This window comes from Bombina bombina, chromosome 6, assembly GCF_027579735.1.
Source record: "Bombina bombina isolate aBomBom1 chromosome 6, aBomBom1.pri, whole genome shotgun sequence".
Taxonomy (NCBI): Eukaryota; Metazoa; Chordata; class Amphibia; order Anura; family Bombinatoridae; genus Bombina; species Bombina bombina.
Window position 1 is genome coordinate 464722509 of NC_069504.1, and position 18953 is coordinate 464741461.

Here is an 18953-nt window from a genome sequence, read left to right on the forward strand (position 1 = left end):
ACAAAATGGAAACAAGCACTAAAACGGATGGCACTTCAATGTTTACTTATACAGAGATGGATGCTGCTCGTATCACTACCCTTGTGAGAGGATCTAGGGATTTCCTCAAGGATGCACCAGTGGAAGTTACCAGTCAAGAATATGAAAAATTGAAAAAGAGAAATATGATTTGGGAACTGCACAGCATAACTCTTGCAGAATACTATAGAGTTAAAAGAATCCCCAGAGGGTTACGCATGAGTACCCGACCTACATTACTAAAGGATAACATCGAATATTGTCAAAAATTTGAAGCTATACTGAACAAATGCTCCTATGACCTAATTGTACTAACAGTAGAGACACTACAGAAAGAAATTGACAGACAACAGGTCATAGTGGAAGCAAAACAGGAGGAGCTCAGACAAGTTCTATCTACAGAAGAATACAGCAAAAAAATTAAAGATATAGATGACAAAATTACTGCTTTGAAGAAGGACTTACAAGATGGCAAACGACAGAAGTTTCAGCGTGATGAACAGGATTATGCCCAAGGAAACGTCTATCGTTGGAGGGGTGAGAATCGATCCTGGCGGCGGAGGGATACCTCACAGAAAATGAGAACCGGCCGCAACTACACATCACAGAGCCAAGCCAGACATGATCAGAGGAGCTCGAGTGGAACAGACAGCTCTACCGGATCAAGTTTTTTAGAATCCAGCGACGAAACAAACACCAAACAGGGCACAGAGGAGGCCGGAAACACAAACGGAGGCAAGGGGCATTTCAGTCGTCCAAGGAGGGCAAAGAAACAGAAGAAGTGAATGAGGAATCATCAATAATTAACATCTCCACCTCCAGTTTAACGGACAGTGAGTACCAGTTACTAAATAAGGGTTTGTCATTTTGCCCAGCTAAAGATGTGGACTTTTTTGAGTTGGAAAAGGATTTGTACAGATTCTTTAGGACATTGAGACTTAAGTCCTTTTTTAATAACAAGTCTAAAGCAGTTAATGCTATTGAGAATCTGGACAAAGATACACTGACTCTTAAAGCAACTGGACTATATCATAAAAGCAGTTTTACTCCACCAGGTTATAATAATAGCATTGAAACATACATGCAATTGGTGAAAAATGATTTGAAACACTTAGAATGTAAGATCAAAAAGAAATCATGGAAGTTTAAACATAATGTTACCAAAGCTCAGAGTGGAGCTATTTCTACTTTATGCAAAAAAGATATAGTGGTGAGGGGGGCAGACAAGGGAGGAGCCATAGTTGTCCTAGACAAGGACTACTACATTAGTGAACTCACTAATCAATTGAAAGATAAAGATACATATTTGGTTCTCCCTTGTAACCCACTCATTAATATACAAAAAGAAATTAAGGGTATAATTGACAAGGCTCTTACTAAGGGTGTTATAGATAAAAAAATTGGCTAAATATCTATACATTGAGTGGCCAAAAAACCCAATTATATACACAGTACCAAAGGTACATAAAGACCCCCATAGACCACCTGGTCGTCCAATAGTTGCTGGTATACAATCTGTATTTAGTCATATAGCTGTATATCTTGATAAAATCTTACAGCCTGAAGTTATGAAAGCAACTTCTTACATTAAAGACACTAGTGACTTCATTTTGAAGCTTAAAGATTTGCCGCTAAATGACACAAAGTATATACTTTTTTCACTTGATGTTTGTAGCTTATACACATCCATCAAGCATGAAAGTGGAATTGGAGCTGTTATGACCACTATGACTAAAACCAATAAATATAGCTACATACAATTGAAATTTATTGAAGATCTGCTTAGAGTGGTATTGTATTGCAATTATTTTTTATTTGGTGAAACATGGTACTTGCAGTTGAAGGGGACAGCCATGGGGTCCAATGTTGCCCCATCATACGCCAACATGTTCATGAGTTGTTTTGAAGACAAATTTGTCTATGAAAATGCTTTATTCTTAAAGTATGGGGCAGCCTGGTGGCGCTTCATAGATGACGTGTTTGGCGTGTGGTGGGGTGACATTGGTTCCCTTTTGGCTTTTGTAGATCAGTTGAATAGTGCAGTGCAGGGACTGAAATTTACACTTAATTTTAGCGAGACAAATATTGTATTCTTGGATACTGAAGTGCACAAGGATGTCATGACTGGTAATTTAAAAATTGACATGTACAGGAAGAGTATAGACAGAAATTCCCTACTTAAATATGATAGCTTCCATCATGAGTCTTTGAAAAATTCCCTACCTAAAAGCCAGATGCTCAGAGTTCATAAAATAGTAAGTGACAGCCATGTGAAAGAGATAAGACTTAGAGAGATGACTGAGAGATTTGTACAAAGGGGTTATCCTTCTAGCTTAGTGGAAAGAGAGAAACAAAAAGCCAATAGTGTCAGTGAAAATAGGCACAAAATTAGGAATAAACAGGATAGAATAGTGTGTGTAACACAGTACAATCCATATAGTGCTGAAATTGCCCAATACCTTAAAAAACATTGGCATATTATAAAAAATTGTAATACAGATATAACTGAGTTTCAAAACTATCCACTAATGGCATATAGGAGAGTGCCCAATATTAAAGATCTAGTGGTAAAGAATGACATTGGGGCCAAGGTGAAAAAACAAACATACATATCATCTAAATCATGTGGCACCTATCCCTGTTTAAACTGTGCCAGTTGCCATTCGGTCATAAAGGGTAGAGAGTTTGTACACCCCCAAACAGGTAAGAAGTTTAACATCAACAAATTTTATACATGTGAGTCTACGCATGTAATTTATCTCATTAAGTGTCCATGCTCCAAAATCTACTTGGGCGAGACTGTTAGAAAAATACGTGATCGCCTCAGTCAACACAGATCAAATATAAGATGTGGGGACATGAAAGCCCCGGTAGCCTGTCACTTTATTGAAGCTGGTCACAATATCTCACAACTGAGGTGGCAAGTCATTGATAGTGTTGAACCCCATAGAAGGGGTGGGAATAGGGAAACTCAGCTAAAGAGGAAAGAATCCTTCTGGATACACAAGTTAGATGCTTTAGTTCCCAAAGGGATCAATAGAGAAATAGATATGACAGTATTCTTGTGAGTAAAAATTTGAATTTAAAAATTTGAAATAAAAGATATTTTTCTCAGTTTGTAATACAACATAATATTGTATTCACTGTAAATAAGTAAACTGTAGCAAAGATAATAATATTATCATATGATGAATGTATAAGATATATATCTGGAAATTGTAACTACTAACAGCAGATTGTTTTTAACTATGTATTTAACAATTTTTATAGGAATAATGAGTTTTGACCACTAGGTGGCGATATTTTGTAGTTGTTTAGTTAACACAATGTTATTTGGTGTATTAAGGGTTAATGTCATATGGTATTTAAGGAGCAGCTAACAGGTGTTCTGAATAAGCATGAGTAAGGGTTAACAGCCCGAAACGTCGCTTTTTTTGCTGCTGTGTGCCAAGTGCTGAAATGGAACAATAAAGGCTAAGTTTATTTAACAATTTTCCTATCATTTTTTGGTGCTGTGGAAATCAGTTGTCTACATATTACAGAGAGGTGTGTGCAGTGGCCCTCTACCACGAGCATCAGGTGTGTGCTGTCTGTCACTTGGGAACTGTTTGACCCCAAACAATAGTGCAGCAGTGCAGCAGCTCTTGGTGGAGATCGGGGTTAAAGGGCTCTTAAAGAGAACCGCACTCAGGTGTCCAATGTGAGATAGGGGGTATGTACAATCCAGAAATGACTGTGCCAGGCCTGGAGTATTATAGGGTTGTATACTCTTGATTTCAGAGATTATTATCTAGTTCAGTGTCCTTCCTGCTTAATCCCTGTGTGCCTGAGGTCCAGTCCTGTTACAGAACTCCTGACTCAGAGGGGAGCTATGAATATAATGCAGAGCAGTGGTGAAAGGGCCCAAATAATTCTCTTATTGTGGAGTTAGTGACTTGCCCAGAACCCAAGACTAAACGTTTGTGTTCCCCCTCCCTGTTTCAGGGATGTTACCTGAGGTGGCCGCTCCACATGGGTACAGTAGGAGCATGGATCACCAAAACCCCAGTCCTTATACTTTTTCCACAGGAGTCTGTCTGTGGCTGTGATGCGGTCAATCTAAAGGTCCCGCTGTCAAATTGTCAAGCTTTCTTGATTGCCGGTCCGCTCAAGCTCTGTCCCTGTTGATAGGCCGCAGCCAAGATGGCGGCTGTTCGTGCCTCCGGATTCCCTTAAGCAAGGCTATTCTGTGTGAGCTGAGGGCACCCGTGACTGTTGTAAATATGGCCCCAGGTAGGGGGGTGAGACGCTTGTGGCGGGTAGTTAATGATGGCACCTGGGTGATGAATCCTTGATGTTGTCTGGGCACCACAGAGGAATTGATGGTTGTGGGCCTCGAGGGGCCGCAGGGTGACCAGAACTTTCCGGGCAGGCTTGTTCAGTCCGGTGAGTACAGGAGTGGTGATCACGGCTCCGGAGCGGAGCCCCGACCCTCCAGAGACCCGTATCACCTCTCCGCTGCGGCTGTATGATCTGCGGCTAGCACTGAGTGTGAGCTGGCTATAGTACTAATAGTCGATGCCACAGGGTCGAAAGTCTGGATCTGGGGTATAATGCTTCAGAAGTCAGGCACTACATGAAAGTATTTAGCAGAATTTGCCAGAAACTATAATTTTTAACTAAAAAGGCTGCAATTTTTTACGGAGCTCCTTCACGGTGCCTCTAGCTAGTTTGGCGGTTAGCTCCGCCCCCCGCATTAACTCGCTTTTTAAACAATAACAATTTTAGTGTAGACTGTCCCTTTAAATTGGAAAAATCCAACACGCAGCAAGTGTAAATACAACTAAACTGAGAAAGGTTGCGATAACAAAAAATAAAACTTGCATTTGTGATATTAATATACTTTTTATTAGATATATTAATTTTTTTTTGCTGTGGATGCCCATGGCTATCATACAGAATTGGCACTTTGGGATAATGATATGATAATTATTATAGAATAATAATTTTCATGTTGTAAATGCTCCCTTTATTTTTTAATTGAAATAAGTTTTTATTGAACACTTGTTGTATTATATAACATGCAACAATGGAAAAACAACATTTATATTAAAATCTTGTGGCGTATCGTCCAAATAATTACAAAATTGTCTGTAGTTCGTTATGGGGAAGTAAGAAAAGATAATAGTCCCGGAACCAAAAAGGCTTCAAATTCCTTATTTGATTCATAGTTCTACTTGCTGACATTGTCCATTTCTAGAACCTTCTATGGTTTAGTATTATTCATTGTCCATACATTATAAAGTTTGTCCTGAACATTATTATTAAACAACAAGTTTAATAATAATTAAAGGGACATAATACTCCTATGCTAAAATGACAGGAAAATATCACCTGAGCATCTCTATGTAAAAAAGGAAGATATTTTACCTCACAATTTCCTCAGCTCAGCAGAGTAAGTGCTGTGTAAAACATTATACTTCAGCTACTGTCCAGCTGCAGGTAAAAATAAAAAAAAATTAAGAAATTAACTGCAGCCAATTAGCATCAACAGTGCTGAGGTCATGAACTCTTTTACTGTGATCTCATGAGATTTCACTTAACCCTCATGAAATTTCATAGTAAACTTCCTTAAACTGAATAGGGAAATAACATCAGTGTGCATGAAGCTTGCTCCCTTGCCGGTTCCGGGACAGGCATACTGATTTGCTGCTTAAAGTCCTTTACAATGGGTTGTGAATATTTTCTAGTCAGCTTTTTTCAGCTATGCTGCATCACTTTCAAGTGTTTCAACATTTGGGTATCATGGCCCTTTAATCTTCATCATAACTTATACATATAATAAATAAAACAGTTGTAACAAACAATCTGGTTCACTGTACACCTTTATCTTCTTGCATGTTTTTAAGACTTTCACAATAAATATATAGTCATACAATATCCACCAAAATATACTAAAAAATATCATCCACTCAATCAAACAATGCCTCTTTTTTTCTTCAAAGATGGAATTTATATTCTTATAGATTTAATCATGAACTATACAGACTTATCATGCAGAATCCAATAAAACCAAACTGTACTAAAGGATTCCACTGAATCTTGAAGATGTACAGCGGACTTATACATTCAAAATATATTTTTGGGTCTCCCTAACAACTCCGTCCAATCTGGTGCTCCCAATTTCCAATATTTAGCAATAGCTATATGAGTTACTGTACATACAGTTCTTATAAATGTATTATATGTGTGTTACATTTCAGGTTTCTATCATTCAGTAGGGCCTGTTTTGGAGTTAATGTCACCTTCTTCTCCAAAATAGTAGTCAGAAACCTAGAGAGGTCTATCCAAACTCTCTGTACTATGGGGCATGTCCACCACATATGATAGTATGTGCCTGATTCTAAGCAGCCTCTATAGCAATTCTTGGAGCTTCCGCTAATCATGTGTGCCGTTTTTAAAGGAGTCAAATACCAATGAAACATAGTTTTGATACAGTTGTCTTTTAGATCAGTGCTAAGCAGACCTCTACATGAATTAAAAAATATTTTATTCCACTTAGTTAAATCTAATTCCTCATTTATATCCCCTTCCCAACGAAGGACAGTGGAAGATTTAGATCAGTGTTTTTCAACCAGTGTGCCATGGCACACTAGTGTGCCATGAGAGATCCTCAGGTGTGCCGCAGGAGACTGACAATCATTATGATTGTTTGTGAATGAATGTCAATATGTCATGTATAGTTTGTAGGAGGCATGGCAAGACAGCACAGTACAGTGTGTGTGTGTGTATGTATGTATATATATATATATATATATATATTGTATACTGTATTAGGCTACAATGTGTGATTTTGTAAAATTTTGGGATGGTGGTGTGCCACAGGATTTTTTTAATGATTTTTTAATGTAAAAAAGTGTGCCACGGAAAAAAAAAAGTTGCAAATCACTGATTTAGATAATAAAACTATCTCCTATATGGAGAGATACAACTGAGAAACCACTTGTTTTTGTCTTTGTGTAGTGCTGTACTTCTCAAAAGTAGTCCTGATCTTAAATTCTTGTATAGAACTAATGTATGTGGAAATGACAGATGCTACCTGTAGGTACAAAAATCATGGTAGTCTTATAGGGTCTAATTTTTGTTGTAGTTGATTAAAAGTCAATATTTTTTTTTGTTATCGAGGAAGTCAGCTATACGGTATAAGTCTTTGTGTGCCCATTTGTCTACCTATCTTTCTTAAATCTGTTGGTAACAAGTATTTTAATGGTTTAATTAAAGAGTTAATGGGTAGTAAGGTTCCAACTCTGTTGGCCATATCTATATATTTAATTGTCTGCAAAGTAACCGGGTTTTGGTAACAATCTACCTCTTTCTATTTTTCATTATCCCATAAGATGTCATCTGGTGATTCAAACCCTCCAAAAATGGCTTCTATTTTAGTCCACATCACATCGTCTTGTGTCCGACCTAATAAAGAAATTTGGGCAAGTCTAGCTGCCGAATAATAATTTGCCAGATTAGAAACTCCCACTCCACCTAGTTGTCTGTGACGAGTGAGGATATCTTGAGAGATCCTTGCATGTTTAGAGTCCCTGAGAAATGTATGTAAATCAGATTGGAGGACTTATAAGATCTGATTTATCTATTTTAATCGGTAAGGTTCGAAATAGATACAGAATTCTCGGGAGGACATTCATCTTTATTGATGACAATCTGCCATACCAGGAAAAATCAAACGTTCTCCATTTAGTTAAGTTAGATCTTATTGATTTATATAGAGGAATATAGTTTGCTTTGTACAATTGTGCAGATTGTGTTAAGTTTATTCCTAAATATTTTATTTCAGTTTTAACCCATTTAAAGTCAAAATAAACTTCTATCAGTTTAACAATATGTTTCGGTAAGCCTATCGAGAGCACCTCACATTTGTCTAAATTTAGTTTATAACCCGATATATCAGAGTATTGTTGCATAATCTTATATAGATTGGAAAGGGATATAAGTGGTTTAGTTACTGTTAATAATACGTTGTCATCAAATAAAGTAATTTTGTGATGAATATTCCGTAGTTGTAGTACAATAATGTTGGGGGAATTTCATATATTTGTGGCTAATGGCTCAATACATATTGCAAAGAGAAGGGGTGAAAGCGGGCAACCCTGTCTAGTACCATTCAGAATGTCAAACATCTTAGATTGATGTCCTATTGCCTTAATATGCGCTGTGGGTTTGGAATATAGTCCTTGTATTGCTGTCATAAATAGTCCCTTAAAGCCTAATTCTGTCAATGCCGTATTCATATAAGTCAAGTCTACTCTGTCAAATGCCTTCTCTGCGTCCAAAAAGTAAATGCTCCCTTTAAAGGGACATAGAACCCAATTTTTTTCCTTCATCATTCAGATAGAACATACAGTTTTAAACTACAAACATTCTAATATACTTCTATTATCAAATTGTCATTGTTTTCTTGCTATCCTTTGTTGAAAAGTTTTAAGGTAAGTTCAGGAGCAGACAAGTGTCTGCAGCACTTTATGGAAGCAGTTTCTCAACAATGTTATACATTAGTAAGAGCACTAGATGGCAGCACTATTCTATGTAGTGCTCAAGACGTGCTTGCTATCTATCTAGATAAATCTTCAACAAAGAATAACATGAAAACTAAGCTAATTTGATAATATAAGTAAATTGGAAACTTTTTAAAAAATTGTTATATCTATCTGAAACATGAACTAAAAAAATTGGTTTCATGTCCCTTTGAGTACCATGCTGATGGCAGAATGAATTGCCATAGAACCCTGAACCTGTCACCAAGGACTTCTAAAAACTAAACTCTAAACAAAGGAGATATTGAAGACTTTTATTTATTTGACTGGTCAGCAAGCTGCTTACCAAATTGTTAGAATGTTGTATTTGTTATATCTTTTTTTTTTATTTTTTTTTATTTAGGATGAAGGAAAAACAAATTTTATTGAGTACAGATGGACCTGGAATGAATGTAATTAAATTCAAGCCACCTATGTGCTTTTCTTTTGAAGATGCAAGAAATGTTACAGAAGAGCTGGATATAATTCTTACCAGTAAGTGTATACCGTTAGGAAACAGACTAAAGTATTAAAAAGTAATGTGTTACTATTTTCTTTGTATTGTTCGCAAAAGACTTCTGAATATGTAAAATAAAGTTCCATCTCTTGAAAATGAAGGCGCTCTGCACTTAAAGGGACAGTGTACTGTAAAATTGGTTTTCCCTTAAAGGGATAGAAAGATTAAAATTGAAATGTGCATGAATGCATTTACGTTTTAAATAGAAACATTTTTGCAATATACTTCCATTTAGAAAAAATGTTCCTAGTAAAAGTTATTACTGTTTCAGCAGTATATTCACATATGATACGTTTGACTAGAGGATCAGGAGTCAAACATCAGAGAGCTGCAAGTGGTATGTATTGAGTCAGTGAAGTCTTCATTTGTGTCATACAAGCCACTGCTGACTCCCAGAAAAGGTGTGGTTTTTGAGTGTTTATATATATATATATATATATATATATATATATATATATATATATATATATATATATATAATAATTTGGTTTTATTAGCATCTAATGGTTGCTTTCAATTGAATTTTACCCCAAACGGTTTTATTTTTGGACATCATAAAATTATAAAAATAGTAAACCATTCAAACATTTTTTTTTCATTTGCAAATTTGATTGGTCGTCATGTAAACCATTTGTAAAATTCTAAATAGCACTTCCTGCATGTTTATTGATAGGAATGCTTTTTTTATTTGTCTCAAATCGTTAACCATCATCACCAGATTTACCTCTTGTTGTAAAGTTTTCTTCCATTTAATCTTAACTTCTATCCCAACAAGATAAATATAAGATTACATTGGAATTTTAAATAATTACATAAAAAAAATACACAGTATAACATTATTAAAAATGAATATTGCATAAATATGCTTTAATGTGTTTTCATCTACTTGACAGCAAAGGGATCGAATGCACTTTTATTTATTTATATATATATGCATGCATATGTATTTATATATGTATTTATGCCTGTAAATACATATCCTATATAATAAAAGGCCAAGTATGTTTGTAGAACGCAGTCATGAGCAGTAGAGATTGCACGAGACAAAATTTACCTGCCCTTAATGACCAGCGCCGATGAGCAGTAGAGAACGCGCAAGACAGTCGAAAAGACGGCGATGGTCGTTAAGCCTTTAAGGACCAGGCCTCTCTCCGCCGCAATCTCATTGCGCTATTACTGCATGCCCCACAAGGCGGATGGGCAGCCCATCGCTGGAGGGGGGCGGGTACAGGTGGGACCGCTACACTACAGAAAAAAAGTATGATAAGAGCGGCAGGGAGGTGGAAGGGGGGAGGAAGAAGGAGGTACAGGGGGAATAATGGCTAGGGAAAGTATCTTGGAGGGTGCATTTGGTCGGTGTACATGGGCTATAATACTTGTATAAATATAAATACATATGTACACACATATATATAGAATATATACAGTCGTATGCAAAAGTTTAGGCACCCCTGACAATTTCCATGATTTTCATTTATAAATAATTGGGTGTTTGGATCAGCAATTTCATTTTGATCTATTAAATAACTGAAGGACACAGTAATATTTCAGTAGTGAAATGAGATTTATTGGATTAACAGAAAACGTGCAATATGCTCCAAAACGAAATTAGACAGGTGCATAAATTTGGGCACCCTTGTCATTGTGTTGATTTAAATACCTGTAACTACCTAGCACTGATTAATTGGAACGCACAATTGGTTTGGTGAACCCATTAAGCCTTGAACTTCATTGACAGGTGCATCCAATCATGAGAAAAGGTATTTAATTAAGGTGGCCAATTGCAAGTTGTTGTCCTCTTTGATTTTCCTCTGAAGAGTGGCAATATGGGGGCCTCAAAACAACTCTTAAATAACCTGAAAACAAAGATTGTTCAACATTATGGTTTAGGGGAAGTCTCCAAAAAGCTATCGCAGAGATTTAAGCTGTCAGTGTCCACTGTGAGGAACTAACAGCTAGATTACGAGATTTGTGTTATGGGTTAAAAAGCCTCATAACGCAGCTTTTTCACTAGCGCTGCTATTACGAGTTTTGCAGGTATATCTGTACCGAACACTTTTTTGGCCGTCATGCAACGTAACTACCGCAGCTTTCAAAAATCCCTTTTCAATGGAACTTCCAAGCGCCGGTATTACGAGTTTGCCTGTCCGGCCAAAAAGTGAGCGGTACAGCCCATAACTACAAGATCCATACCATAAACTGAAAGTCAGTAGTTTTGGATTTTATGTTACAAAGCCGTAACATAAAACTCAGAACTAAAGTGCTAAAAAGTACACTAACACCCAAAAACTACCTATTAACCCCTAAACCGAGGCCCTCCCGCATCGCAAACACTAAAATAAAATTATTAACCCCTAATCTGCTGCTCCCGACAGCGCCGCCACTAGAATAAACATATTAACCCCTACACCGCCGTACTCCCGCATCACAAACACTAGTTAAATATTATTAATTAATACCTAATTAATACAATTAATACCTAAATAATTCCTATTTAAAACTAAATACTTACCTATAAAATAAAGCCTAAGCTAGCTACAATATAACTAATAGTTACATTGTATCTATCTTAGGTTTTATTTTTATTTTACAGGTAAGTTTGTATTTATTTTATAAAGGTAGACTAGTTACTAAATAGTTATTAACTATTTACTAGCTACCTAGCTAAAATAAATACAAATGTACCTGTAAAATAAAACCTAACCTGAGTTACACTAACATCTAACCTTACACTACAATTAAATAAATTACATTAATTAAATACAATTAACTAAATTACACAAAATAAAAAAGAAATGATCAAATATTTAAACTAATTACACCTAATCTAATAGCCCTATCAAAATAAAAAGCCGCCCCAAAAAAAAAAAAAAAAAAACCTAGCCTAAACTAAACTGCCAATGGCCCTTAAAAGGGCCTTTTGCGGGGCATTGCCTCAAAGAAATCAGCTCTTTTACCTGTAAAAAAAATGCAAACAACCCCCCAACAGTAAAACCCACCACCCACACAACCAAACCCCCCAAATAAAATCCTATCTAAAAAACCTAGGCTCCCCATTGCCCTGAAAAGGGCATTTGGATGGGCATTGCCCTTAAAAGGGCATTTAGCTCTTTTTTAGCCCAAACTCTAAGCTTAAAATAAAACCCACCCAATAAACCTTTAAAAAAACCTAACACTAACCCCCGAAGATCCACTTACAGTTTTTGAAGACCGGACATCCATCCTCAACGAAGCCGGGAGAAGTCTTCATCCAAGCGGCAAGAAGTCCTCAGCAAAGCCGGGAGAAGTCTTCATCCAGACGGCAAGAAGTGGTCCTCCAGGCGGGCAGAAGTCTTCATCCAGGGGGTTTGGTTGAGTGGGTGGTGGGTTTTACTGTTGGGGGGTTGTTTGTATTTTTTTTTACAGGTAAAAGAGCTGATTTTTAAGGGCCATTGGCAGTTTAGTTTAGGCTAGGTTTTTTTTTTTTGGGGGGGGGCTTTTTTATTTTGATAAGGCTATTAGATTAGGTGTAATTAGTTTAAATATTTGATCATTTCTTTTTTATTTTGTGTAATTTAGTGTTTTGTTTTGTACTTGAGTTAATTGTATTTAATTAATGTAATTTATTTAATTGTAGTGTAAGGTTAGGTGTTAGAGTAACTCAGGTTTTATTTTACAGGTAAATTTGTATTTATTTTAACTAGGTAGTCTACCTAGTTAAAATAAATACAAACATAGCTGTGAAATAAAAATAAAACCTAAGATAGCTACAATGTAACTATTAGTTATATTGTAGCTAGCTTAGGGTTTATATTATAGGTAAGTATTTAGTTTTAAATAGGAATTATTTAGGTAATAATAGTAATTTGTATTTAGATTTATTTTAATTATGTTCAAGTTAGTGGGTTTTAGGGTTAGACTTAGGGTTAGGGGTTAATAACTTTAGTATAGTGGCGGCAACGTTGAGGGCGGAGGATTAGGGGTTAATAAGGGTAGGTAGTGACGACATTGGGGCGGCAGATTAGGGGTTATTAAATGTAGGTAGGTGGCGGCGATGTTAGGGGCAGCAGATTAGGGATTAATTAGTGTACTGTAGGTGTCGGGGTGGCAGATTAGGGGTGTTTAGACTTGGGGTTTATATTAGGGTGTTAGGTGTAAACATACATTTTGTTTCCCCATAGGAATCAAGGTGGCTGTGTTACGGAGCTTTACGCTCCTTTATTGCAGGTGTTAGTCTTGTTTTTAGCCGGCTCTCCCCATTGATGTCTATGGGGAAATCGTGCACGAGCATGTAAAACCAGCTCAAAGCAGCGCTGGTATTTGAGTGCGGTATGGAGCTCAATTTTGCTCAACACTGCAATATTGCCTGCTAACGCCGGGTTTATGAAAACCTGTAATAGCAGCGCTATAGGGAGGTGAGCGGTGGAAATAACTTGCAAGTTAGTACCGAGCCGCTCATAACGCAAAACTCGTAATCTAGCCGATAGTGAGGAAATGGAAGACCACAGTCACAGTTCTTGTTAAGGCCAGAAGTGGCAGGCTAAGTAAAATATCGGAGAGGCAAAGGATGGTGAGAACGATCAAAAACAGCCCACAGACCACCTCCAAAGACCTATAACATCATCTTGCTGCAGATGGTGTCACTGTGCATCGTTCAACAATTCAGCGCACTTTGCACAAGGAGAAGCTGTATGGGAGAGTGATGCCACGCCACAAACAGAGTCGTTTGAGGTATGCAAACGCCAGTGATGTGCAGTCACTAGAGGCAGGTGAGGCAGTGCTTCACCTCTCATATGGGCAAAAATATTTTTTTTTTGTTGGCTTTAAAAAAAAAATTGTATTTTTTTTCCCCAGCTATATGTTGTGCAATGAAGAGGCACAAGCAGGTCTGCCCACCATTACACAACATGCTGCGCCATCTACTGGATGCAAGTGGTTAAGATCATTGCATGGCCCATTAACTGCTTATTTGAGGCAGTCCTATTTGGGCTGAACCAATCCAGCGAGAGGCATTAGTAAGTGGAACATAGGGTTGGGGCTGGATGTTAAATGATATAAAACAAAACAAAAAACGGAAAAAAAAACAACTTTCATATATTTTGTTGCTGTCCTGTGAACCTGCTAGCTTTGCTAAAGTGAAAAAGAGAGTTCTGTTCTTCCCCTCTAAGTGCAGTGGAATGTGCCACTGTCACTTCCTGAATCCTTACAGAGCAGGAAAGGGAGAGGCATAGAGAACACTGTTTTAGCCACATCTTATTGAAGTAAGATTTTACTGAAAAGGATTCTGTTAGTGAAAATGATAATTTAATGAATGTGGTTTAGTGTTTTTTTTACTCTTTTACAGCAGGGTCGTTTTTGTATTTTGTTTACTCAAACTTTACACCCACTAACTTAGCAGCTTACCTCTGTACTAATGTATAGTCTTACTTTCTGAACTCTCTGTAGCTCTGCTGTTTTATTACTTTAAAATGCAGTGGTCCATCTCCCCCCCCCCCCTTGTGTGTGTGTGTGTGTGTCTCTCTATCTATCCATCTCTCTCCTTATGTGTTGTTCTCCCCATGGTCTCTTTCTCTCTCTGTCTCTCTTCCTCCCCCTCTGACTCTCTCATCCCTTATGTAATGAAAGAATCTATAAGCATAATTTACAGCATTAAAGGGCCACTAAACCCAAAATCTTTCTTTCATGATTCAGATAGAGAATATAAATTTAAACAGCATTACAATTTACTTCCATTATTTATTTTGCTTCATTTTTTAAATATCCTTAGTTGAAGAAAAAGCAATACACATGGTGAGCCAATCACACGAGGCTTCTATGTGCAGCAACCAATCAGCAGCTAGTGAGCATATCTAGATATGCTTTTCATCAAAGAATATCAAGAGAATACAACAAATTAGATAATATAAGTAAATTAGAAAGATGTTTAAAATTGCATTCTCTTTATAAATCATAAAAGAAAAAATGTGGGTGGCATGTCCCTTTAAAGTAAAAAGTATGTTTTAAACATATTTTAATGGGCATGGATTTCTAGATCTCATAATCAGAGCAAGCATTGTGTTATCTGGCAAGAGTTTCTGTTGCAATCCTTTAGACTAAAATCAGATGTTTACTAAGTTGACCAGTTTTCCAAGACATTATTTAAAGGGACATGAAACCCATATGAAACCCATATGCAAATTTAAACAACTTTCCAATTTACATTTAATATCTAATTTTCTTCATTCTTTTGATGTCCTTTGTTGAAAATCATATCTAAATATGCTCAGTAGCTGCTGAGTGGTGGCTGCACATAGATACCTCATGTGATTGGCTCACCCATGTGCATTGCTATTTCTTCAACAAAGGATATCTAAAGAATGAAGGTGTATCCTAGCCACTGCCTCACCAGTCTCTGACGTCACTGCACGTCACTGGCAAACGCACATTTGGACAAGCCAGCTTTATTTTGGAAGAAGGTGCTGTGGACTGATGAAACAAATATTGAGTTATTTGGGCATAACAAGGTGCGTTATGCATGGCGGCAAAAGAACACAGCGTTCCAAGACAAACACTTGCTATCCACAGTAAAATTTGGTGGATGTTCCATCATGCTGTGGGGCTCTGTGGCCAGTGCCAGTACTGGGAATCTTGTTAAAGTTGAGGGTCACATGAATTCCACTCAATATCAGCAGATACTTGAGAATTATGTTGAGGAATCAGTCACAAAGTTGAAGTTATGCCGGGTCTGGATATTTCAACAAGGCAACGGCCCAAAACACTGCTCAAAATCTATTATGGCTTTATGCAGATGAACAAGTACAATGTTCTGGAATGGCCATCCCAGTCCCCAAACCTTAATATCATTGAAAATCTGTGGGGTGATTTGAAGTGGGCTGTCCATGCTCGGCAACCATCAAACCTAACTGAACTGGAGATGTTTTGCAAGGAGGAATGGTCCAAAATACCTTCATCTAGAATTCAGACACTCATAACAGGCTATAGGAAGCATCTAGAGGCTGTTATTTCTGCTAAAGGAGGCTCTACTAAATATTTATGCACTATCTCTGTTGGGGTGCCCAGATTTATGCACCTGTCTCATTTCGTCTTGATGCATATTGCACATTTTCTGTTAATCCAATAAACCTCATTTCACTACTGAAATATTACTGTATCCTTCAGTTATTTGATAGATCAAAATGAAATTGCTGATCCAAACACCCAATTATTTATAAATGAAAATCATGGAAATAGTCAGGGGTGCCTAAACTTTTGCATACGACTGTGTACGTATATATATATATATATATATATATATATATATATATATATATATATATATATTAGACATGTATATGTATGTATCTCCACTTTAAAGCCCTTTGCAGTCCATTTTTTCTAACACCTGAGACCTTTTTAATAACTTTCTGCAATATTTTCTAATAATGGCGGAATGAGAGCCCACAAAAATATTCATAACCTATAGAAATACTCCACCTGGCCACCAGGAGGAGGCAAAGACACACCAGACAAAATCATTGAAGTATCTAACCCACTTCCCCTACCCTCCCAGTAGTTCTTTGCCTTGTTTCATGGAGGTTGGCAGAGAGAGGTGCTCTGCTGAAGATTCAGATTTTATTTTCTTTAAATGATTGTTTCCTACAAGAGACTATAGCGCTCTCTATCAGTATGCACATCTCGCTGTCTTTGCTGCTCAGCACTTTGGCGCAGGCAGCGTGTGCTCACTTTGTCCGGGTAAGTTTCCCTCCATACAGAGTGGCACTGTAGTGAAGCGTGAAGGGATCAGAGTGCTTATGGATCTGTACGCATTTCAGACCTCCCTTGTTTTAAGCTCATCTTAGTCAGAGCATATAGCCATTTAAAGGGAGTGCTCTCTTGTAATAGCGGGTGTGCTGTGTAATGCCTAATATCACCTTCCCGCTTTCTTAGTTGCGGCAGCCATTGAGTTTAAGTTCCCTGATGTGGAAGCGGTGATGGGCCATATTTTATATGTCCTAGACTCTGGGAATATGGGGACCTTTCTTATCATTCAGCTCTATACATCATACTCACATTTCATTCTACCCTCAGTTGGGTATACTGTATACTACTGCTTTGCTGTGCAATATTGCTCTAGAAAGCTTATAATTGCAGGGGTAGTGCATTCTCCTAAGTGAGACTCTAGCATATTGCATGTTCTCTAAAAGCACATCTTAATTTTTATCTTTTTTTCTACAATCTTTTACATAATCTGTAAGGTTGTTATGTATTGATGTGCTGCAATTTCCTGCTAAGGGGATTTACAATGCCTTTTAAAGGGACATAAAACAGGTTGAGATCTGTGCATATGCTAAAAGGGCTAATTAATGAAAAAATAGTTTGCATAAGGCAGCTCCTTCTTTCCCGCTGAGCAGGAAATGACAGTTTTAAATCAGAACGTTGCCGCAGGTTACCATGGCAATGCTCTGATTTAAAACTGTCAGGAGTAGGAGACAGCGGCACAGGCAGGTGAAGGAGGGGTGGGCAAGTGCGGGGGGGGTTCAAGAAATTCGGGAGGGGCTGTAGCAACCCCGACTGCTGCATCACCGGTAGTTCCGTCCCTGTTTGGGAACTATCCCTTATAATACAAATGTTATGTTGACAATGAGGAGCATTAGATTTCATGTGAGCCATACAATACATAATTATTGTTATTGAATAAGGCATGTATCCTTATATGGCTGATATCATATGAGATCTTATACTCCGCATTAACAACATAACATTTTCATCTTTAAACAGAACCAATTTAACATTCTATTTTGTCACTAGGTTAAAGCATGCAGCCCTTTACACAAAGTTGCTTTCTAGAGCATCAATGCAGTGTAATGGATTCAGCTTACAAGTTGAAGTTATAACTTTGTGTATTGCATTTAGATGTGTGTTGCAAATGGGGAGAGCTAAATGACCACCCTTTGTTCCCTATGTCTTAAAAGGAAATATAAGTGTTGTCTGTCTGCTCCCTCTTTCTCTCCCTCCCTGCTGTTTTTTCTGAGTTGTCCTGTGTGTATGTATGTGTGTATGTATGTATGTATGTATGTATGTATGTATATATATATATATATATATATATATATATATATATATATATATATATATATATATATATATATATATATATATATATATATATATATATATATATATATATATATATATATATATATATATATATATATATATATATACATACACAATAATATATACTGGGGTGGGCGGATTTGGCTTAAAATGCCCAGGCCTATTTTTGGTCCAAGTCCGGCCCTGGGTTCAGTTTCATCTGCTACCTTATATTGGTTAAAACTTAACAATTATTTAACCAACAAATTGTCTTACCCAGCACTGAGCTTAATTTGTTTACTAACAATACTTCAAGAGTTACATTATGTTACAAAATGTTAGATTAACCCTGCATTGCTTGCTTTATTAAGCTTTATTTTTTTTAAGCTTTTAGAAGGATTTTCTAATAAAGCAGTACTTCAATATTCATGTCTTCATCTTTATTTTTCCCCCCCCCCAAACTATATGAGTGCTGTAGAAATCCATACTTTTAACAATTTTATGGGGCCAATTTCTTGTAATTTGTGTTAAATGCTCCTTGGTAACTGTTTTATCCCAACAAAATGGTTAACAACTAGTTAAACTGCTTCACAGTGGCCAGCATGTGCCAGTCAGGCTCAGCATACTCTTGTAGCCACCAATCACAGTACACCAGGTATGCATGCTTAATTATGTGTTTAAACCCCTTTTGTAACTGAAACATTACTCATGGGCTTTGCATTACATTGACAAGCCAATCTGTGATGTATTTACAATTTCTCTGATCTGTTTCCCTTGTAAACCCCTTAGTATGTAGTACA

At 37.0% G+C, this 18953-nt stretch overlaps 2 protein-coding genes across 3 annotated transcripts in view; one reads left to right on the plus strand and one right to left on the minus strand.

The window, feature by feature from the left end:
- Nucleotides 1–18953, plus strand: part of LOC128663090 (5-phosphohydroxy-L-lysine phospho-lyase) — a 101795-nt gene that overhangs the window by 77813 nt on the left and 5029 nt on the right. Inside the window, exon 11 of the mRNA XM_053717244.1 lies at nucleotides 8947–9077. Within this exon, the coding sequence (XP_053573219.1) occupies nucleotides 8947–9077 (131 nt within the window). The remainder of the gene's footprint in view (nucleotides 1–8946; nucleotides 9078–18953) is intronic.
- The window catches only part of HNRNPAB (heterogeneous nuclear ribonucleoprotein A/B), a 193768-nt gene that overhangs the window by 59519 nt on the left and 115296 nt on the right, over nucleotides 1–18953 (minus strand). The window lies entirely within an intron of this gene.